Here is a 24042-nt window from a genome sequence, read left to right as displayed (position 1 = left end):
GAGAAATGCCTCATGAATTTAACTTTTTAAGATTATATTCTCTTAGTTACATATTCATTGGACTTATTATTTAAGTGTACAACATTTAATGAGACGGCTTTAACATATAACATTTAATGAGATGACTTTAAATAATATTTTTATCCCTAGATTAAACTAGATTAGATAATATATGAAATGTTTGTAAAATATCATTTCATGATTAACTTATGTTCAGAATGATGATACATTTTCACATGTTATCAATAGAAGCAACTTGAGATTATTGACCTCATCATTATACATGCTTTTACGATGAACTACATTAATCTGTTGTATTTTTATTTTGAGATTGTTTGTTTCTTCGCTTTCACTTATAACGCTGATATCTCTGAATGTATCGCACTTGAAAACTCATTTTTCATCTTCTCTAGTCACTTAAACCAACCCATAAGTAATTCCGTTGCATATCTCGTCCTACTCCTAAATAATTAATTATGTTGATCAAGCTTATATGCTTTTTATTTTCTATTGATAAAATACGATTAGTATGTGGAAAACCGATAGAACCAAAACACGGGTCTCAATTAACTTCGTATGCTTTACATTTTCTAAACAATAATGTTATTCTTACCATAATTTTATACTACATTTCTTTACCATCTTAGGTGGCAAATGAGTTGGATAGCCACATCATCTACATTAATTAACATTTAATCAATAATTAATAAAAATATTGTTAATTAATTGATGATTGTGGTATATGAGAAATTTTATTCTTCCACCTAAGATTATTTAAGTATTTTAATTAATAAAAAGATTGAAATTAAATGATGTAGCTTGTCTAACTCATCTGCCACCTAAGATAGTAAAAAAATATAATATAAAATTATGATAAAAATAGCATTACTCTTTTCTAAATTAACAACAAAAAGTTAACCGCCATAAAGTAATTATTACCTCCAAAAAAAAAAAAAAGGGTAAAGTACAAAAAACTACCTCAACTATTGGGGTCATGACAGTTTCATACCTCATCTTTTAAAATTGACAATGTCATACCGCATCTTACGAAATTGTGACAATGTCATACCTCCGTCAATTTTTCTGTTAGTTTTTCTGTTAAATGCTGACGTGGCAAGAGACGAAGACCACTTTCTATTAAAAAATTAATAAAATATTATTAAAAACTAAAAAAAATATTTACTATTTTTTAAAAATATTTACTATTTTTTAAATATTAAAATAATAAAAAAAAGTAAAATTAAAAAAAAAGGGTAAAGTACAAAAAACTACCTCAACTATTGGGGTCACGACAGTTTCATATCTCATCTTTTAAAATTGACAATGTCATACCGCATCTTACGAATTTGTGACAATGTCATACCTCCGTCAATTAAAAAATTATTAGGGACATACTTTCTATTAAAAAATTATTAAAAACTACAAAACAAATATTTAATATTTTTTAAATATTAAAATAATAATAAAAAGCAGAGGAAAAAAAAGAAAAAAAAACCATCCGTTCGTCCCTCCCCTCCCCCTCCCCCCTCCTCTCTCTTCTCCCCATCTTCATTTTCTTCCCCCCACCTGCAAACCCAAAAATAAAAAAAATAAAAAAATTTTGAAAACCCAACAACCCCCCTGCGGAAGAACAAGAAGGAGAAGGAGGAGGAGGAGGAGGAGGAAGAAGAAGAAGAAGAGGAAAAAAAGGAGGAAGGAAAAAAAAAAAAAAAATTCCACCCCCTGTCGACGCGGAAGAAGAAGAAGGGAGAAGGAGAAGGAGGAAGAAGAAGAAGAGGAAGAAAAGGAGGAGGAAGAAGAAGAAGAAGAGGAAGAAAAAATTAAAAAAAAATTGAAAACCCATCAACACCCCCCCTGCGGAAGAAGAAGAAGGAGAAGAAGAAGGAGAAGGAGGAAGAAGAAGAAGAAGGAGAAGGAGGAAGAAGAAGAAGAGGAAGAAGAAGAAGGAGAAGAAGAAGGAGAAGAAGAAGGAGAAGGAGGAAGAAGAAGAAGTAGAAGAAGAAGAAGGAGAAGGAAAATAAGGAGGAAGGAAATTTTTTTTTTTTTTTTTTTGAAAAACCATCAACTCCCCTGTGGAGGAAGAAGAAGGAGGAAGAAGAAGAGGAAAAAAAGAAGGGAAAAAAAAAATTGAAAACCCATCAAACCCCAAATCCACCACTTTCATCTATTCTCCACATCCTCTTCCGCACCCATCCTCCACCTTCTCTGCTCACCCATCTTCCCGCCGACGGGATCTGGGTTTTTTTGTTTTTTTTTTTTCTGGGTTGCAGGAGGGAGAGTGTGGGTGTGGGAGGAAGACAAATTGGATATATATTTTTTTTTTTTGTTGGGATTTGCAGGTGGGGTAAGAAGATGAAGATGGGGAGAGGAGAGAGGAGGGAGGAGGGGGGACGGGAGGGACGAAATGAGGGTTTTTTTTTCTGCTTTTTATTATTATTTTAATATTTAAAAAATATTAAATAATTGTTTTTTAGTTTTTAATAATTTTTTAATAGAAAGTAGGTCCCGAATCAAGCCACGTTAGCACTTAACAAAAAAACTAACAGAAAAATTGACGGAGGTATGACATTGTCACAAATTCGTAAGATGCGGTATAACATTGTCAATTTTAAAAGATGAGGTATGAAACTGTCGTGATCCCAATAGTTGAGGTAGTTTTTTGTATTTTACCCTTTTTTTTTTAATTTTACTTTTATTTATTATTTTAATATTTAAAAAATATTAAATATTTGTTTTAGTTTTTAATAATATTTTATTAATTTTTTAATAGAAAGTGGTCCCCGTTTCTTGTCACGTCAGCATTTAACAGAAAAACTAACAAAAAAAATTGATAGAGGTATGACATTGTTACAAATTCGTAAGATGCGATATAACATTGTCAATTTTAAAAAATGAGGTATGAAACTGTCGTGATCCTAATAATTGAGGTAGTTTTTTGTACTTTAGCTTATCAAATTAAGCTCAGCTACTAATTAATTCAGTAAAACCCAGAAGAGAGATTCATGTATCTGAATCCTGACCGTATATTCCAATCTTTCCAAAACCAAATCAGCTGCAGGGGATCGGAGTCCAAAAAGTCATCAAATCATGTATGACCACCGCACGAGTTAGAGTCTTAGACGTCACCCCACACTGCTCCAAGAAAAGTGCAACCTCCAAGTCAAAACACAGTCTCTCTCCTCCCCCTCCGCCCCCGCCCACCCCCCCCCCCCCCCCCCCCCCCCCCCAAAAATATTTATACCGTACAACAAATATCCGACGCCAACTACACTTCTACAGGGAGCAGACTACTCCAACTTCGCCTCTCTCTCCCTTCCTTCTCTCGCTTACTGCTCCAATGGCGACGTGGGCAACACTAGACTGCTCGGCCACCCAGCTGGCCGACCTCCTGGGGCCCAACTCCACCGGCGCAGCTCACTTCATCTGCGACCAAATCGCCGGCGTCTCCACCAAGCTCTCCGACACCGCCTACGCCGTCGACACCACCTACCTCCTCTTCTCCGCTTACCTTGTCTTCTCAATGCAGCTCGGGTTCGCCATGCTCTGTGCTGGCTCCGTCCGCGCAAAGAACACCATGAACATCATGCTCACCAACGTCCTCGACGCTGCCGCCGGCGGCCTCTTCTACTACCTCTTCGGCTTCGCGTTCGCCTTCGGCGGCCCCTCCAACGGCTTCATCGGCCACCACTTCTTCGGCCTCAGCAAAGTCCCCTCCGCCACCGGTTTCGACTACATGTAAGATTTTACCATGTGTGTGAGTTTGCCACATCATTTTATCTGTATTATATTAAATAAGAAATAGAATTATACATGTATTAGGAGATAAATAATATAATTATTTATATCAAAATTGATTGGGAATAGAACTCTGAGGGAGTGGTTTACGCCACTCACATAATGGGATGACAGTTTTCCTTAATAGGAGGAAACTGTCAACAGTTGGATAGATATATGGATTTGGTCTCTCCTCTCACGATTATGTTCATTAAGAAGTTTTCCCTATTGAAACTGAACACCAATTGCCAGAGAGGAGAAGGCTAATTCAAGAACCATTTACTATGAATTCATCAAGTAAGTTTTACAGATTGTTTCTATAGAGTCAATGCTGTATTTGATTGTGATGTTAATTGTAGTTCCTTGTATTTAATTGGGTTAGATTCTTTATTTGAAAAACACCAACATGTGGTATCAGAGCCACCACTTAAATCATGAACTCAATTATTTTGACTTAAAGAATATAAAGCTGAAACGGTGCCGTTTGTCTTTTGGGTATAAAACTTCACTTTTCTTCCGCTGTTCGGGGTATAACAATGAACTTCTTCTCTTCAATTCTTATATGGCGGCTGTTCAATTTTTTTTTTCTTTTCTGATCTTGATATTTGAGATTGATCTCAATGTTATCAACTCTACTTTTCGTCTTATATTAAAGGTATGGACCTTAATTTAGTTTTCTGCCATTTCGATCATTATTTCATCAAAATTCTATAATCTTGTCTAATTAAATCAGATAAAGTTTACATTTTGTTTAAAATTATTACTGTAATCGTTTATTTTGAGTTCGTTTTCGATTATGGTTATAGTTGTGAACCTTGTCTGAATCATATTAGAATTCATTGGAAATCAAATTTAGTTGAATTGATTTGTCTGATGGCCTTCTGTAAATTTTTTTTTTGTTTTTTGTCAATATCTTGGATCGACAAAATATGAATTCTGGGTTGGTTTTATTAAGATGTTCAATTTGCTACCAAAGTGGTTTATTTGAAATTTTGCTCTTAAGAAATCAAGTTTCGTTTAACCAGATTATGGTTTATGAACTGTAACAAGTAAAATTAGCCTCCAAAGGGGTTGTTTTTGCTGGGATTAGTCATAAGCTAATGTATAGTGAGCAATGGAAAACTTGGATTATGTATTGTTCTTCTTGCCTAAAGGTGTGGATTGACATAATTTCTGGTGCTTTATTCTTGGCTATGCAAATGTTTGAATGTTCATCTAAATATATAGAATGGTTTCTTGCCCAAAGGTGTAACCAGTTTCTATAGTTGAATATGGAGAAAGCTTGTTCAACTTTCTTGTCATAGATATTATGAAATTCAAACACTTACGAAATTCTGAACAACTTTCAGGTCTCAATATTCTGAATCTCATCAATATTGAGAAATTAAATGGGAACAACTTCAAAACATGGAAGCAGCAAATTGACATGAATCTGGGACTTTTGGAGTTTGCGATTGCTTTCAAGCAGCCTAAGCCACATGCCTTGACTACCGAGAGTACAAAAGAACAGAAAGATGCATTTGAAAAATGGGAAAGAGCAAATGAAATGTCCCTGCTTATTATGCAAAGTGCTATGGAGGAACATATTAGAGGAGGCATACCTTCATGTGATTTGGCTAAGGATTATTTGACAGCTATTGAGGAAAAATACAAGAGGTCAGATAAAGTGGAGGCAGGGTCTTATTTATCCTCTCTCACTTCTGCCAAGTTTGATGGGATTGGGAGCATCAGAGAACACCTACTCAAGCTTGTCAATATTGCCAACAAGCTGAACAACTTGGATGTGCCGATTTCTGAGCAATTTCTAGTGCACATGGCACTTGGTTCTTTATCAGCTGAATATGAACAGGTCAAAATCAACTACAACACACAAAAGGAATCCTGGAGTGTTAATGAACTGATTGCAATCTGTTGTCAAGAGGAAGAAAGGCTCAAGAAAGGCAAGGAAGAAGCTGTCAACCTTGTGAATATGGGAAAAGGGAAGAAGGCTGCTGCATTCAACAAATTTGGAAATGCTGGGAACTTTCCAATCAAATCTGTAAAATTCAAAGCAGGTTCTTCTTCTGGAACTAAAAAGGGTGCTCAAAACTTTGGTGTCTTTGCTAAAAATGTTCCTTCCTCTAATCTGAAAGTGAGTAAAGCTTGTGTCAAAAAATGTCATTTTTGTCAGTCAACTGAACATCTTAGAAGAGATTGTGCTGGTTTTAAGGCTTGGTTGATTAAGAAAGGTATCAAAATTGTTGATGTTTTTGTTACTGTTGAATCAAATTTAGTTTTTGTACCTCAAAATTCATGGTGGTTTGATACTGGTTGCACTGTCCATATCACTAATTCATTGCAGGGATTCAAAAGCCAGAGGGAACCAAGTAGAGAGGCCTACAGAGTGTTTGTTGGAAATGGGACAAAAGTAGATGTCGAGTCTGTTGGAAGTATCAAATTAGAGTTGTCTTCTGGTTTTATTTTAACTTTGAACAATGTCTTATATGTACCTTCTATGAGAAGGAATTTATTTTCAGTTTCTAAGTTTGTAATGGATGGTTTTTCTTTTATCGGAGATAATGAAAGCATCAGACTTTTTCATAAGAACCAATTTGATAATTTACTTGGTTATGCTTTTCCAAATGGGGATTTATGGCAGCTTCAATGTACTTATGTTCAAGAATGTTTCAATATTGAAAATTCTGCTCCTAAGAGAGTGCTCTCTAATGATAAGTCATCTATGCTTTGGCATAGGAGATTGGGGCATATCTCCAAGGATAGAATGAAACGTTTAATGAAATCTAGTATGCTGCCAGAATTGGATTTTACTGATTTAGAGTCATGCATTGATTGTTTTAAAGGCAAAACCACAAATACTAAGAAGCTAGGTTCAACTAGAAGCAGTAACTTATTAGAAATAATACACACAGATGTTTGTGGCCCATTTCCAGCAAAGACTATCTGTGGTAATCTCTATTTTGTTCTATTTATTGATGATTTTTCACGGTTCACTTATCTTTATTTAATTTCTGAAAAGTCTCAAGTTTTCAATTGTTTTAAAGTCTTTAAACTAGAAGTTGAAAAACAATTAGAAAAGTCTATTAAAGTTGTTAGGTCAGATAGAGGAGGGGAATTTTTTGGCAGGTACACAGAAAGTGGGCAACAAAAGGGACCTTTTGCCTTGTTTCTCCAACAACAAGGGATAGTGGCACAATATACAACTCCGGGAACCCCACATCAAAATGGAGTAGCTGAGAGGAGAAATAGAACGTTGAAAGACATGGTAAGAAGCATGCTATCTCATTCTCAATTGCCAGAATTCTTATGGGGAGAAGCTATAAAGACTGCCAACTATATTCTTAATCGTGTTCCTAGCAAATCTGTTCACTCTACTCCATTTGAAATCTGGACAAGCAGGAAACCAAGCTTAGCTCATTTTCACACTTGGGGTTGTAGAGCAGAAGCACGACTTTATAATCCTAATGAAAGGAAGCTTGATCCAAGAACGACCAGTTGTTATTTTGTGGGTTATTCAGAGAAGTCAAAGGGATTTAAATTCTATTGTCCTCATTCTCATACTCGAATTTCTGAGACAAATAATGCAAAGTTCATTGAGGATTTCAATACACTCCACTGTCAATCCAAGAATTCATATGTTTTTGAGGAAATTGATGAAACACAAGGGCCATCTTCCAGCAATACCATATCTCTGCCCATTTCCATGCAAAGTGTAGCTTTTGAGAATCAGGTTACATCCACTCAACAACCTGAAATCAATGTAGTTCCACCTCAGATTGCTGATATGCAACCATTACAGCCACAAGAAGAAAACATAGTAACTGCACCAGTTCTGAGAAAGTCTCAAAGACCAAGGAAGTCAGCAATTTCTGATGACTATTTGGTTTACTTACAGGAAGTCGAATATGATTTGGGAGATGATGATGATCCTACTTCTTTTCAACAAGCTATGCAAAGTGATAAAGCTGCCTTTTGGCTTACGGCTATGGAAGATGAATTGGCATCTATGCAGAAAAACAAGGTGTGGTCCTTAGAAATTCCTAATCCTACAATTAAGCCTATAGGATGTAAATGGGTTTTTAAGACCAAACGTGACTCACAAGGAAGAATTGAGAGGCACAAGGCCAGACTTGTAGCCAAGGGGTTTACTCAGAAAGAGGGTTTGGATTATAATGAGACTTTTTCACCAGTTTCTACAAAAGATTCTTTAAGAATAATTATGGCTCTTACAGCTCATTTTGATCTTCACTTGCATCAAATGGACGTGAAAACTGCTTTTCTCAATGGCAGCTTGGATGAAGATATTTATATGGTTCAACCACCTGGATTTGTTGAAAGGGGGAAAGAAAATCTGGTATGTAAACTGAACAAATCTATTTACGGTCTCAAGCAGGCTTCGAGACAGTGGTATCTCAAATTTGATAACGTGGTTTCTTCTTCTGGTTTTGTTGAAAATAAAATTGATAATTGTATCTACATGAAGATGGTGAAATCCAATTTCATTTTTCTTGTTCTTTATGTGGATGACATATTGCTTGCTAGCTCAGATTTTCAGTTATTGCAAGAGACAAAAAGCATGTTAGCCAACAATTTTGATATGAAAGATTTGGGAGAGGCTAATTATGTTTTGGGCATCGAAATAGTCAGAAATAGAGCGAAAAGAGTATTGGGATTGTCTCAACAAAACTATATAAACAAAGTTCTAAGGAGATTCAATATGGAAGCATGTTCTGGTGGTGATGTTCCTATTGGCAAGGGAGACAAATTTTCGGTTGATCAGTGTCCCAAAACAGATTATGAAATCGAAACCATGAAGGATAAGCCTTATGCCTCATTGGTTGGAAGTGTCATGTATGCTCAGGTATGTACTCGACCAGATTTGGCCTTTGCAGTAAGTGTGTTGGGAAGATTTCAACAAAATCCAGGTGTCTCTCATTGGAATTCAGCCAAAAAGATTTTGAGGTATCTGCAGAAAACCAAGTCTTACATGCTGATATATAATCATGTAGATTCCCTTGATTTAGTGTGTTATAGTGATGCTGATTTGGGTGGAGATATTGACGATCGTATGTCAACAAGTGGATACATTTTTCTCTTGGCAAATGGTGCTGTTTCATGGAAGAGCCAGAAACAAAAGACTCGAGCAGTATCAACCATGGAGTCTGAGTATATTGGATGCTTTGAAGCTGTTAGACATTCTAACTGGCTTAGGAATATGATATTGGATATGAAAATTGTCAAAAACATAGAACGACCATTGAAGCTATATTGTGACAATAGCTCAACTGTTTTCTTTGCTAAGAACAACAAGCGTTCTGAAGCTTCAAGGCTTATTGACATCAAGTATTTGGTGGTTCAAGACAAGGTCAGAGATAAGGTCATTGACATAGAGCACATTAGTACTCATAATATGATTGCAGACCCTTTGACGAAGGCAGTGAACGTTACAACCTTCCAGAGATTGGTGCCAAAGATGGGCCTACATGCATCTCTTGATCTAGTTTGAATGTGGGAGAAAGGTACTGTTTTCTTTTTTTTGTTTCAACTCTTCATGTTGTTAACTAGACAGTGGACTTATCTGTGTTATAGATGAGTTTTATTTCTTGTAAGCAAATTACATTATGTTGGTAATTTCTTATGGAGTAATTTTCACTTGGACCTAGTATTGTTGATTGTGTTTTGCAAAACTATTAAGAAATTTTGGAATGTCTATGACATTAAAAGGACCAAAATGTGGGAGCTTTATTGGTACCAAAGTTTTCACACATCGATTCCCTAATTACAATGATGACACTTGATATGATTACTAAGTGATTGTAGAGTGCTGGTACAAGAATGGTTGTGTCAAGTTTTCTATAGTCCTGTAATTGTATTGATGTGGAGAGTTATTGAAAATTCTGGTATACATGAGTATGATTCCGTGATCACTATTGCCTTATTGGATGTAATACTATTTCGGAAATGATGAGGCTGCACTCATGTGGGAGAATGTAAGATTTTACCATGTGTGTGAGTTTGCCACATCATTTTATCTGTATTATATTAAATAAGAAATAGAATTATACATGTATTAGGAGATAAATAATATAATTATTTATATCAAAATTGATTGGGAATAGAACTCTGAGGGAGTGGTTTACGCCACTCACATAATGGGATGACAGTTTTCCTTAATAGGAGGAAACTGTCAACAGTTGGATAGATATATGGATTTGGTCTCTCCTCTCACGATTATGTTCATTAAGAAGTTTTCCCTATTGAAACTGAACACCAATTGCCAGAGAGGAGAAGGCTAATTCAAGAACCATTTACTATGAATTCATCAAGTAAGTTTTACAGATTGTTTCTATAGAGTCAATGCTGTATTTGATTGTGATGTTAATTGTAGTTCCTTGTATTTAATTGGGTTAGATTCTTTATTTGAAAAACACCAACACTACAGCCACTTCCTCTACCAGTGGGCCTTTGCCATCGCCGCCGCCGGAATCACGAGCGGATCCATTGCCGAGAGGACTCAGTTCGTCGCCTACCTCATCTACTCATCCTTCCTAACCGGCTTCGTCTACCCGGTCGTCTCGCACTGGTTCTGGTCAGTCGACGGCTGGGCTAGCGCCGGAAATACCGAAAACCTCTTATTCGGAACCGGAGTCATCGATTTTGCCGGGTCGGGTGTGGTCCATATGGTCGGAGGCATCGCCGGTCTCTGGGGAGCTTTCATCGAAGGCCCCCGAATGGGTCGGTTCGACCACTCCGGCCGCGCCGTCGCTCTCCGCGGACATAGCGCTTCTCTCGTTGTTCTCGGCACGTTTTTACTCTGGTTCGGATGGTACGGGTTCAACCCGGGTTCGTTTACCAAGATCCTGAGTCCCTACGGGTCATCCGGATCCTATTACGGGATGTGGTCAGCCGTGGGTCGGACCGCCGTCACCACAACTCTCGCCGGATGCACCGCCGCTCTCACCACTCTCTTCGGAAAAAGAATCCTATCCGGTCACTGGAACGTAACGGACGTTTGTAACGGTCTTCTGGGCGGATTCGCGGCGATAACGGCGGGATGCTCTGTTGTCGAACCGTGGGCGGCGATAGTATGCGGATTCGTCGCCGCTATCGTTTTGATCTCGTGCAACAAATTGGCGGAGAAGTTGAAATACGACGACCCGCTGGAGGCGGCGCAGCTTCACGGTGGGTGCGGCGCGTGGGGGATTATTTTTACGGCGCTGTTTGCGACGGAGAAGTACGTGAACGAGGTGTATCCGGGACAAGAGGGGCGGCCTTACGGGTTGTTTATGGGGGGCGGAGGGAAGCTGCTGGGGGCCCACTTGATCCAGATAGTGGTGATTATTGGGTGGGTGAGCGCTACGATGGGGCCCTTGTTCTTTGTGCTGCACAAGCTGAAGCTGTTGAGGATCTCGGCTGAGGACGAAATGGCGGGTATGGATCTGACCCGGCACGGCGGGTTTGCTTACGTGTACCACGACGATGAGGACTCGGAGAAGCCTAACGTGATTCAGCTTAGAAAAGTAGTCGAACCGAATACTTCGTCCACGCCCCCGTCTGTTTAGATAGAATCTAATTTCCGTATTAAATTTTATGTTTTTTAAAAATGTTATTATTATTATCGGTAAGATTTTGTATTCCGAAAGATGTGATTCTAATCCCCCTAACAATAGATCGAATTCTCCATGGTATTTTGAATCTCCCTTCAATCACACTTCAATTACCAGTTTAAAATCTCCCTCCACAGACATATCTTAGTGATTTCATATTAAAATTTTAAGAATCTGAATCACTTGATTCGATGACCATGGTAGAAGAGATCTCTTAATCCGGTGATCTTAATGATTTCATATTATCATTGGGGGTTGTGCTGATTTTGTTATTTGTATGCTTCCATCCGCAGAAAAGTACGAGTGCTTTGCCGTAGTTAGAATTGGCTTCTTTGGTTGAAGCATCGAAGAAGTTGGAGCCCTTGAGATAAGCTATTTGTGCATAGCTTGCTTCAGCATAGGAATAAGAATGTCAGGCTTCTAATGGCCAGTTGTGTCACTAAAATGTTTTAGCTTCTAATGGCCCCTTGTGCATAACTTGACCATGTTTGATTTCACTGTGCGTTCATGATTTGAAAGATGCTTACACTCCTAGTTTGTTTCAGAACATTTTTAAATTCATTATTAGCACTTTCGTGGAGCTAGTTGAACATGCTCTATTTTTATGTTTTACCAAGTTATAAGTATCTGAGATTAGTGTCTCTGAATTGTTTAAGTGCAATTTGACCTTCTCTTTTGATTTTCATTTTCTGGGTAATAAATTTCAACAATAACAAGTAAACCAATTGGAATTTAGCGTGTTTGAGTTTCTGTGGTATAATTTTTATTGTCACTGATTAGTTAGCTATGAAATTATGATTTGATAATTGGTGCTGTGTGTATATAGGTTAATCATTTGATGGTTAGGGTTTAATTATGGTGTGTGTGTGTAGATTAATTGTGGTGTGTGTACACATTGGACTGTCAGTAGAAATTTTAACAAAGTTTTGAAGGCCTTGAACACAATAACACCAGAGATGATGGGCAAACATGGATTAGCAGTGCCATCTAGAATTAGGGAAAATACGAGATTTTACCCTTACTTGAAGGTACGTATAGTGCGTTGCTTTTTTTTTTTTTTTTTTTTTTTTTTTTGCATCATTCTAATTTATTCCAAATGATAAACTTAACACTCTTTTAGGATTGTATTGGAGTTATTGATGGCACACATATCCCATCATCAATGTACAAATGTGATGTAAGCAATTGTCGTAATCGTAAGGGTGTTATATCACAAAATGTATTAGCTGCTTGTAACTTTGATTTGGAATTCATGTATGTCCTTAGTGGTGGGAAGGATCGGCTCATGATTTAAGAGTACTAAATGATGCTTTGACAAGAAGGAATGGACTTAAAGTGCCACAAGGTATCAAATTATTATTTATCATTTTTTTTATTATTTAATTTCTCATTAATCCATTAAGTTGCATACTAAAATATATATTATTAGGTAAATTTTTCATAGTAGATTGTGAATTTCCAAATAAACGTCAGTTCTTACCTTATAAATTCCTGTAGGTTGTCCCCAGAAGCTTTGATTTCAGCATCCAAAATGCACGAATTAATTGCAAAAACCCAGTTCAAACCAAGATCAACCAAGTTGCCCAAATCAACATTGTCCAAATCAACCTCAGCACCAACTCCGAAACAAGGTCCTTGGCATTTCTCTAAATCTGGCTGCAAAATGAAGAATTTTGATCTAGGTTTTTCACAAAAAGGTGATTTGAGCTTTTGGGAGAGAAAGAGAGAGAGAGAGAGAGAGAGGATGGTGGATGAAGTGCTTGTAGTTGTATCATTGAAGAAGAAGACCAGAGGAAATTTAAATTATTTCAAAAATTATAATTTTATTCTATAAATACCACGTTCTTCCACTTGACATTACTTTTCGATATTTTCAATACTTTCAACTAATCTTTTATTATTATTATCCAAAATTAAAATAAAGTTATCTTTTATTATTTTATAAAATAAAATAAAAATACTAATATTTTAATACAAATTGTCTGGAATATTCAATTTAGTGATGGAGATGCACTTAGACAATAAAGGTGTGTTTGTTGCACCAGACTATCTTGGACTGAACTAACTTTTGCACCAGACTATCTTGGACTGAACTAACTTTATGGACTAAGTTGGACTGCTTCGCTTGGACTAAGCAAGATAAGATTAGTGAAGTATTTGGTGCAGTATCCTGACTAAAGTCTGGACTAAAATATTTTGTTATTTTTTATTCACTTTTACAATTTTTAATCCACTATTGCCATTTTTTATATATTTCATTCTAGTATCATCTAGTCCTTATTTTAATCCACTTTTGCCATTTTTTAGTCCATTCCATTATCCTCTGTGTCTAACGTCAGGCTTGCATCACATAGCCTAGGCGTTGGACTAGTAGATTATTGTCTGACTTCTCCATCGAGCTCGCCTTGAGCCCAATTGCCCAAGTGGGCTGGAGTGTTTTGGGGAAGCAGCGCTGTGGGAAGTGGGGGAACGGGGGAGTAGATTGAGTTACCTATCCCCAAGGCAACGGTGGAGTTGCTCTCAATGGAAGTTGGAGAAAAGAAAATATGTTGAGTGAGATCATAGTTATGTCATAGGATTACACAAGATATGATATTTGATTGTCAACCTTGCATAACCCCAATTAATCAATATTTAGAATCAGCTCGCGGGGGTTTACGGCTGGTCAATCGCTCATGGCTAGTTAATCGTAATGCCAAACGTCAACTTCTTACAAGATGCTTGTATTTGAAGTTCTAGGTTCGATTTTTCCTTCTTTTAGTATATGTATGTACTTAATATCTCTGTATATAAATTAAATGTCAACCGTTCATAAACTAAACCGCATTAAACTAATTGAAAAATGAAAACCAATGAAGGACAACTTTGTCTTGTAATAAGTCATTAAACTAACAAAAAGAAGTTTTGATGAATGTTTGTGACAAAACATAAAGTATATATATAATTAAAGGTCAAGAACACACACAATTAACTAATTGAATTAAATTATGGTCTAAGTTTGGTCTCATAAAAATCTAGTTGACTCTCACCAAAAGAAAAGAAAAAACTTTTTTTTTTTTTGTCAAACAATAGATTTGTTAGATTAAGAACCGACGAAGTTCGAATCCACGACGTGATGCAAAGGCAACATTTTTCTCCATCAATATGGTAGAGGGTCACTTACAAAAAAAAACTAGTTGACCTTATATTTTTGGTTGAGTAGTTCAAGGGACACAAATTTGTTCACGATTTGTCAGTCTTGAATCCTGATTACTCACAACTATTTTATAAACAAAATTTTACAGACTCAATTTACGATATACTAGAATGTTTTACATCAACGTTGACCAAATAAAAAAAAGTTTTACATCACTAATTGTTCTCAAAAAGTTTAATCTTGATGGGACTACAATTAATGAAGTGGAGGCGAGGGCTTTAAAAGAGGGTCCGGTTTATGCAAAAGCGTAAGGGATTCAAGAAAATCATGGTGGAACGTGACTCTCGTCTTATTATTTAGGCGGCCCAAGGCTATTGCGAGTTTTGGTAAAATCTCATTTCTATAATTGAAGATTTCTTATGGTTGGCATTTAACTTTACCGACATTTGGTGGAAGCATATTTTTAGAGAGACAAACTTTGTGATAGATGTTTTGTTTTTGCTCGTCAGGGTTTTCTCATCCAACATATTCATTTGTGACGGATTTTTGTATCCTTTTTTGGCCAGAGCAGCCTTTGATTTAGACAATATGGGAGTTTTGCATTCGCGGTTTCTCTCTTTAATGAAGTTTTCTTTTATTAAAAAAAAAAAAAAAAGGGTGGATGTCAAAGAAACAAACAATGCCAAAGATTAATCCAATCTCCTATCCTTTCGTAAAGTTTTTTTCAAAATTTTCAGAATTTAAAATCCACAAAAACACAACTCAAGCTTAGCTACCTAAGCATAATATGGTGATTAAACTTCACAATGATCAAGTTTCTTTTTTTTTGCTTTTGAACAAATGATATTAGTGTAAAATTTTCAAAATTTAAAATCCGCGAAAACATAACTCAAGCTTAGTTACCTAAGTATAATATGGTGATTAAACTTCACAATGATCAAGTTTGATTAAATTATGGTTTGAGTTTGGCCTCATAAAAAACTAGTTGACTCTCACTAAAAGAAAAGAAAAAACTTGTTTTTCTTTTGTCAAACAATAGATTTGTTAGATTAGAAACCGACGAAATTTGAATCCACGACGTGGTGCAAGGCTAACATTTTTCTCCACGGCCACTTACCCAAAAAAAAAATTAAAAAAAACAAAAAAAAAGAACTAGTTGACCTTATGTTTTTGGCTGAGTAGTTGGAGGGACACAGATTTGTTCACGATTTGTCAGTCTTGAATCCTGATTACTCACAACAATTTTATAAACAAAATTTTACAAACTCAATTTACGATATACTAAAATGTTTTACATCAGTGTTGACCAAATAAAAAAAAAATTTTACATCCTTTTCAGTCCTTTAAATTGGCCCAAGTCACGGACCCAAGGTCATCAGAAATTGTCAAACGGGTGCCCAAAGAAATGTAAAATCACTATATTGACCTCCATTTTCTCACCAACCAAACGCTGCCCACAACCCAAGAGGCTCTCCAAGCCACTCAATTACACACCCAGAAATTTAAATTTCTCAATTTAAACCCAAATACCTCCCTTTCAAATACCCAATACACTCAAATCCTGCCCCATGCCGCTACTACTACTACCCAGAACACTCCTCTTCCTGCACCCAAAACTCAAAATCCCCAAAAGACCCATGGCCACAATGGGCACTACCACCGCCCAACCACCCAGGGCGCGCCTCCGAGGCGTCGTCTTCGACATGGACGGAACCCTAACGGTCCCCGTCATCGATTTCGCCGCAATGTACAGAGCCGTGCTCGGCGAAGATGAGTACGTCAGAATCAAGGCTGAGAACCCTTCCGGGATCGATATATTGCACCACATTGAGAATTGGAGCCCCGAGAAGCAGCGGAAGGCGTATGATATTATCGCCGAGTTTGAGCGCCAGGGGAGCGATCGCCTTCAGATCATGCCCGGTGAGAAAATTTTCCAACTTTGGTTTTGGATATTCTGTTTGGTTCCCGGGAAAATGTTGGATTAGGAATATTGTAATGTAGCAGTAGCACACACTATCTTCAATTACTTTACTTTATTGTGCTAATTGCATAGCTGCCATTTAATTTCTTTTCCCAAAGTACGTAAAATTTTACTGTTTACAAGTGAGATATATAAAACGAATGATGATTAGGATTTTAGTCTATGATTTTCGTTAAATGCTACTGGGATTATGTTGCGTTCTTAATTCGTTATCTCGTGCTAGTTTTCGGGTGATATATGATTAATGAGTAATGATTGTGTCATATTATCTACTTGAAGATGTAACATAACAAGAAATGTGAAAACTTGTTATTGTTCGAACAATGTAACACATTTTCTTTGAATATTGAAAGTTGTTTAATTGAAAACTAAAAGCGATATTCGTAAAGCAAGAGGATGCTATTTGCTTCCCACCCTTTGCTTTTTCTCCGAAGTGAGATTTAGGGTGCTTAATGTACTATTAATGTGGGAATTTAATTTATACTTTGCTATTCACACGAACTTAATCAGATTTCAGAGTGCTTTGTTCTTTTTCCCGTCATCACTTGACAGATCCGATAACTGATGTTCATTAAAATCTGGATTAATTGCGGTGCAGGTGCAGCAGAACTTTGTGGTTTTCTAGATTCTAAGAATATAAGGTCATGCTCAACTTAAGCCTTTATCTTCTCTGATAGTCGTTCATTTTTTGTTGTCTGTATAACTAATGGCGGCATGCTTATATGCATGTCTCCTTCAGGGGCCTTCAAGTGTGGCTTATCTTTTATGCATATATGCATGTTACTGAAGTTCATAATCTTATTTTGCTTGCAAGATTTTGATTTTTTCTTACCTACTTCATGTCATAAGTTTTTCGACCAATGAAGACAGGAATGATGGCGATATTCTTATTGTTTTTATTTGGATTATTTACAGGAGGGGATTAATCACACGTAATGTCAATGCTGCAGTAGATTTGTTTCGTGATCGGTTCAGTGTAAGTATATTGAAGTACACAAGTTGGTATAAAAAAAATTTCTTATAGCATAAAGCTATTCTTCTATTTCTGTTCCGTATTACTGTTTCTCTTGTCTTAAGAACAAATTACAGTTTCTTGGATGAGCCTTACTCTGATCTGGCTACTAGCTGAAGTTAGTCAACTCCTATGCGCTCATGAAAAGCTTACTTGGACTTCAAATCAGCACCATTCCTCACCTCTCCACGTTTGATTCTCTCTAAAACTCCAAAAATGCCATATTGTTTTACTTCAAATGGATCCTGACATACAATTAACTGCACACTAACACTAAATAGGGTAAAATGCAACCAGTTTAACTCCAAAACATGACAAAGAGACTAGAAAGGGATGGTCTAAATGTATGAAATATATGAGTTATCACTTGAGGAGAACCCCTAACTTTATGTAATGTACGTTTGGGGCTCATATTTCTTATCGTTCTTTCTACTTTGTAGTGGACTCTGATATCTTATTTTCTGTGTCATTACTGCAGTTGTCATTTTCTCCAGCGTTGAGCAGGGAATTTCGACCTTACAAACCGGATCCATCTCCACTACTGCATATATGTTCAGCTTGGGAAGTTAAACCAAGTGAAGTAATGATGGTTGGAGACTCCCTCAAAGATGATGTGAGCGTTTGGGTTTTTGTTAGTTCTTTTTGAAGTATTTTGTTCTGTGACCAGTTCCTTGTATTTGATAGGATGACCAAGCAACATATGGACCTTAGGTAGACTTATTGATGTTCCAAAAGAAGAATGATGATTAGATAATTAAGGAAGCTGGATTTCTGCTTTGTGCTACAGTTCTGAGTTTATGTCAAAACTTGCTTCCCTAAGATGTTGGAGATGCTTACAAACAATTGCCTGATGTTGCAGGTGGCTTGTGGGAAGCGAGCAGGAGCTGTTGCGTGCTTGCTCGATGAAAATGGAAGGTATGACTCTCCAGAATATGCCAATGTCGAATTCAAACCAGATTTCAAGGTGACTTCCCTAAGGGAAGTTCACACGCTATTGGAAGCACATTTTGACCTGTCACCCTGATCCTCAAACCGATTGTGGACAATCTTCACATTTCACGGTATTTGTCGCTGTGCTTGTTCAATAATTTGTTCTTTGCTTCTGGAGAGGAATACACACAAAGAAACTGCAACCGAAAGATGAAGAGGAACGAATTTGTAGAAAACCGTTGTTTGGCGGGAGAGAAGATTCATTAGTCAACTTGTATCAGACTTAAAATCTAACCGTTTTTGGGATTAAATCTAGTTTTCTATATTATAATTGTACTCTACTTGCTGGCCTGGTAAAAGCTCAGTACCAGCATCAGACTTGGAAAATACTTTGGGTGAGATTGATCAAATGCCCACAGTATGTAGTCGTTAGTGCAATGGATTTTAAAGCCAATTCGTCTGAAAATATTATCCGGTCGAGGTTCCACAAGCAGTACTTACTGACACTGTATTTGAAGTAGTTGTCCGAATTCCTTATGATCTGCAGTCGAAACAAGTTCTTGCTAATGGTCAAAAAGCAAATGTATTTGAAGCAGTTGTCCAAATTCCTCATGATTTGCAGCTGAAAAAAGTTCTTGCTAATGGTGAAAAGCAAAGACAAACAGACATCGAATGCTTATTTCTAACAAAGTAAAGAAAATCAACAGATAAAAACAACTGGGGTGTGTAAAGAAAAAAAAAAAAAGGTGAGTACAGATAAAAAAAATAAAAAAGAAAGAAGAAAACAATAGATCGCCCACCGTGGGGCTCGAACCCACGACCACAAGGTTAAGAGCCTTGCGCTCTACCAACTGAGCTAGACGGGCTTGCAGCTTGAGCCCTTTCAGCTAGCTAATTATTCGGTAAAATGAGACGGTCTGGTTGCTAAAACCCTTGGTTGAATCTGGCGCCAAAACGTAACGGATTACCTGTTGACTGATTGACTCTGACGTCTCGATAAGTGTTGCGGTTGTTAATCCGTTGCAAATTCCTTCTCCCTGTTTACAAAAACCAACCACACTCCCTCCGTTTTCCCAATCAAAACTCTCCAAAATTCCAAACAGCTTCCAAGAAACCAAAGAATCCCTCAAATCCCAAAACCCAACTCCTCCGCCGGCCACCATGAACCACCACCACCAGGTTCCATCCAACCACCCAGAACAAGACTCTTCTCTGCCTGCATCATCTTCTGGCTACCGCATGATCTCCCTCCCTCTTCTCCGCCGCTGCATCTCCGACCCCTACAACCCTCCGTCTGCGACCAACCCCAACGATGCATTTGAGCATTCTCTCTCTGCTTCTCGCTGTGGCAGTTCTTTGTGCAACATGACTCCGTCCTACTCTCCTGACCGACTCCACTTCCCCAAGACTCCGTCCCATTCCCCGGCAGCGGTCCTGCCTCCTCTTCCTCCACCCCAGACTCTCCGGCGCTCCGTCTCGGATCTCAACCCCTCTCCGGCCAAGACCTCCTCCCGCTCCTCCACCTCCTCCCAAGATATCCACTTCTCCACCGACATTGACACCCCCAATTCTAAGGTAACGACATATTCTTTAATTAATTTATTCTTTAATCTTTATAAAAGCTCATTTCTTTCTCTCGCTTTGGATTGCTGATGAAATGAACTTTTGATTTTATGCTTTAATCTGCGAAAAGCTGAATTCTTTATCTGTTTTTGGATTGTTGATGAAATAGGGTTTTGCGGAAATTGTTGATTTTTCCCTTAATCTTCGAAAGTTTGATTCCTTTCTTCTGTTTTGATTGTTTTTGAAATCGGTTTTTGGGGAAAATGATTGCAGAGGCTGCAGAGGATGAAGGGCCGCTTGAGAGAGATGAGCCTGTGGTGCCAGCAACTGATGCGGGAAGAAGACTTAATGGAAGAAGATGAAGATCACGAGGAGCAAGCTGCCGCAGAAGAAGAAGAAGAAGAACAAGTGCAAACTGTTGATGCTACTGATCAAGATTTTCATGACAATGCTACTGCTACTGCTGAGGTATTGGGTCTGAAACTGATATGATTTTTTAACTAATCAATCATAGATAGTAAGATTTGGTATTTTGATTTTCTTCGAACAAACAAGATCAGAAAGAAAATATGGCCATTCTATTGTCTTGGGTCTGAATAATCTAACACTAAAAGCTAAACAATTTGATTTCTTTTCCGTGTTTCATGTATTTTCTAATTAACCAGTCAAAGCAAGTATGATTTGGTATTTTTCTGATTAAAATGTCAATTAATTTTGATGCATAAAGAATTACAGGATGACGGGGGGAAAGAATTTGCAGAGTCTGTGAGTGTGGAGAAGAAGGATGACTGCTTGGTAATTCACTTCAGGTGTCACTGTGACAAAGCCTATCAGTTCCTTCTCAGTGGAGGCGACTGCTACTACAAGCTCATGTAGATATCCATCCCAGTTATCCAACCCACTGGATAAACTGAGCACTCTTCATTCTTGGGTTCAGATTTTTCATACACATAGGTTAAATTCTTTTCGATACTCAACTCAGTCACCCTGACCTCATTCTTAGGTTGTTTAAAATCTTCGTCTTAGATCGTACCCTTTTCATAGATTCTTTTTGGATGAAGTGCTCAGTGCCTTGATTGGTGTCAGTTTAACAAATCATCTGGTTTAGCTGGATTACCAATCAATTGGGTGAACCCTTGTTTTTCCTTTTTCTTCTCCTTTTCACTGTGATGAAGTAGAAGAGGTGGAATAATGCATTAATTGCAAAGGCGAAAAAATATATGGAATGTACTTTGTTGCAATTCTCGTTTGGAAGCAAATGAAAAAAATTTCCTAATTCTCGTGTGAATGAATACATGATCCTTATTCTTCTGATGTCATGACATTTCGCATGTCAGTAACATTTTCCTGCTGATTTCAGTCATTTTGCATCTCCCAATCCTTCAACCGCTTCTGGTCATTGGATTGTTTAGAATTCTGCATGCTTACTAAGATCATCATAGGTGCTTTTTTGTTAAGCTCATAAGCATATAACCTCCACACTTCAATTGAATTGTATCGTCGCAAGTTGAATGAAATCGCGAGGAAAACAAGTTCTTGCTTGTTTTCTGTGAGTTGAAGTTGTCAATTGGAATTTTTTGTTGTGTATTTGGGCTTTTATGCTCATATTTTATCAAAATGTGGTGGAAAAAAAGGTTTCAAGTGGTCATTAGCCACTTATGAAAAAAAGCAATGGAGATATGTCTTCATACATATTAGTCCTTTGTCATATACAATTTTGGGGGAAGGATATGTGGTGCCCTATGGTTTGAGTGTCCTGTAGAATCTGAGTGCTTGGTATTGTGATTGAAATTGCATATGCTCATGTCTCTGCTAACTCGCGAGTAATAACTGCACAGCAACCTTAGCGTTAGATGTTGCTGATTGTACAATGATAAGGAGAAAAGGGGAAATGCATCTTGAGTTGGAAAATGATAAGTCTAGTTCTTGGCATGTCTACGAGTTAAAGATAGGTCTGCAAACTGCATCAGGTCATTGGTTTGTTGAGATTGAGAATGCATATTAAGATTGTCATAGAAACTTTCATGTTCTCTCCGAATTCAAATGAAAGCACAAGAAAAACATGTCGTCTAGGGGATGGGATAGTGCAGATTTGAACAAGTATATGGTAATGCCTGCAGAATTGACGAGGATAGCCGAAAGGTTTGCAGAAATAGGTCAAGGAGAGCAGGTTGATGGGTGCTCTTTCACATGTCTTTGCAGTGTGGTATTTTGTACAAGATTAGAATCCAGTCCTTTGTCACATATGTATTTTTGGGGAAGAATTCGCGGGGCCTATGATTGAGTGGGGTGGAATTTGAGTGCTTGCTACGGAATTTGCAAATATTGTATGGTGCTCCAGAGTATCGTACAGTTTTTTTTTTTTTTTTTTTTTTTTCCTGGTTTTTGATCAAAGATCTAACAATTGAAAAAACATGATTGTAGGAATCTATTTGCAAACCTATGATCTCTTACTTTCCTGAGTAATTATTGTCATTGAAATTATACATGCTCATGTTTGCTGAGTGATGCCTTGACACCTCAGACCATCACCAAATGCAAAGGAGATATCAAATATGTCAGATAGGATTAAAAGATGTTTAGGTGTTCCTCAATGAAGAGATTTTTTAGTGTAACCGGTACATGGGATGGTACACTATATGTTACTATACAAGGATACGTGTGTTAAAAAGTTAATAACTTAAAAAATAAAATTTCACACCATTTATATGAAAACACATGGTGTAACACCCATGTTTCAATCAATTTCTCCCTAATGGATATGCCAAATATGATGTGGTAGTTGAGTCATTTGACTTTTTACTTTTTAACTGTCTTTTTTTACAACAAACAAAGAAGGAGTCAAATATTTTTAATTTAATTTTTTAATTCATGAGTCCCATTAACAACCAATAAAATAAAAACTAAAATTAATTTTGATTATTTTTTAATAGTTAATGTAACTTTGGGTCCAATAAAATAATAAAATACATATTTGACACATTTATTGGAAAAGAAGAGCATTTAGCACTTGTATTCAATTTGCCACATTAGCCATCAAATAAAATTTTGACATTATTTTTGACATTTCATTTGGAGATGCTCTCAACTAACCTTAATGAGCCGCTAGATGTTCTTGAGTCTTCATTCCTTCAACAAAGGATTGATCCTGTAAGCCTTGACACCTCACACCCGTTTTTGCCTCTCATGTAACATCCCACATCGCCTAGGGGGTGAATCCTGTAAGCCTTATATGTATATTCCCATTTCTACTTAGCACGAGGCCTTTTGGGAGCTCACTGGCTTCGGAGTTCATCGGAACTCTGAAGTAAAGCGAGTTCGCGCGAGAGCAATCTCAGGATGGGTGACCCACTGAGAAGTTCTCGTGTGAGTTCCCAGAAACAAAACCATAAGGGCATGGTCGGGGCCCAAAGCGGACATTATCATGCTACGGTGGAGTCGAACTCGGGATATGGTGGGGGCCCGGGCCGAGATGTGACATCTCACGTACTCATTTTGATTTTTGATTGTCGGATCAAATGAACTGCAGAAGATCAATTGACAAAAATTAACAGGGGTGTGAGAGAGGTTAAAAATAACTATATGGATAGCACTACTCGTTATTTATTCAAGTCTTGTCACTTCCTCTCCATATTTTTGTTTGTCAATAGTTAGGTGAGGTTCTCATGGGAGTGAAAAAGGGGTTGGCAGAGCCTCAAACCCGCCATAGGAGGGCCACAAGGGTGCTTGATTTCACTATGACACTAGCCCTACTCCACTTCCTCTTCACATTAGGATGACATGGAATTCAAGGGATTTTATTTGATCGTTAGATTATTGGTCAATATATATAATAATAATTAATAGAGATGTGCTATTGACACATTCTTTTTACTTCTCACATGCGCCTTGCTAATTTATGTCATTTGATATTTTAATTTAGTCGATCTAATGGTTGCAAATTAAGTAAATATGTAAAAAATAAAAAAGAATGTGAATATCACACCGTGCAAAATATTTAACGGAAAAAAATTCAATACACAGTACACCAAAGCATAACAGA

General features: G+C 37.3%; 3 protein-coding genes and 1 non-coding gene across 4 annotated transcripts; 3 read left to right on the top strand and 1 right to left on the bottom strand.

Annotated features, from left to right (window-relative positions):
• The first annotated feature begins 3236 nt into the window (after positions 1-3236).
• Positions 3237-11459, top strand: LOC137731530 (ammonium transporter 1 member 1-like). The gene is made up of 2 exons (XM_068470653.1): positions 3237-3735; positions 10214-11459. The coding sequence occupies exons 1-2, from the start codon at positions 3338-3340 to the stop codon at positions 11331-11333; spliced, it is 1518 nt and encodes a 505-aa protein (XP_068326754.1). The 5' UTR covers positions 3237-3337; the 3' UTR covers positions 11334-11459.
• A 4529-nt stretch (positions 11460-15988) lies between these two features.
• LOC137731529 (haloacid dehalogenase-like hydrolase domain-containing protein At2g33255) lies at positions 15989-18891 on the top strand. Its single transcript, XM_068470652.1, has 5 exons — positions 15989-16434; positions 17094-17136; positions 17411-17471; positions 17986-18120; positions 18367-18891. Exons 1-5 carry the CDS (start codon positions 16083-16085, stop codon positions 18529-18531), a joined length of 756 nt encoding a protein of 251 aa, XP_068326753.1. The 5' UTR covers positions 15989-16082; the 3' UTR covers positions 18532-18891.
• A 339-nt stretch (positions 18892-19230) lies between these two features.
• Positions 19231-19303, bottom strand: TRNAK-CUU (transfer RNA lysine (anticodon CUU)). The gene has a single exon. It is a non-coding gene; the product is annotated as a tRNA-Lys (tRNA).
• Positions 19304-19469: 166 nt separating this feature from the next.
• LOC137730607 (uncharacterized) lies at positions 19470-21201 on the top strand. Its single transcript, XM_068469593.1, has 3 exons — positions 19470-20012; positions 20274-20468; positions 20728-21201. Exons 1-3 carry the CDS (start codon positions 19599-19601, stop codon positions 20767-20769), a joined length of 651 nt encoding a protein of 216 aa, XP_068325694.1. The 5' UTR covers positions 19470-19598; the 3' UTR covers positions 20770-21201.
• Positions 21202-24042: the final 2841 nt, after the last annotated feature.

The sequence above is a fragment of the Pyrus communis genome, chromosome 4 (assembly GCF_963583255.1).
Source record: "Pyrus communis chromosome 4, drPyrComm1.1, whole genome shotgun sequence".
NCBI lineage: Eukaryota > Viridiplantae > Streptophyta > Magnoliopsida > Rosales > Rosaceae > Pyrus > Pyrus communis.
This window is presented reverse-complemented; position numbering and strand designations above follow the sequence as displayed.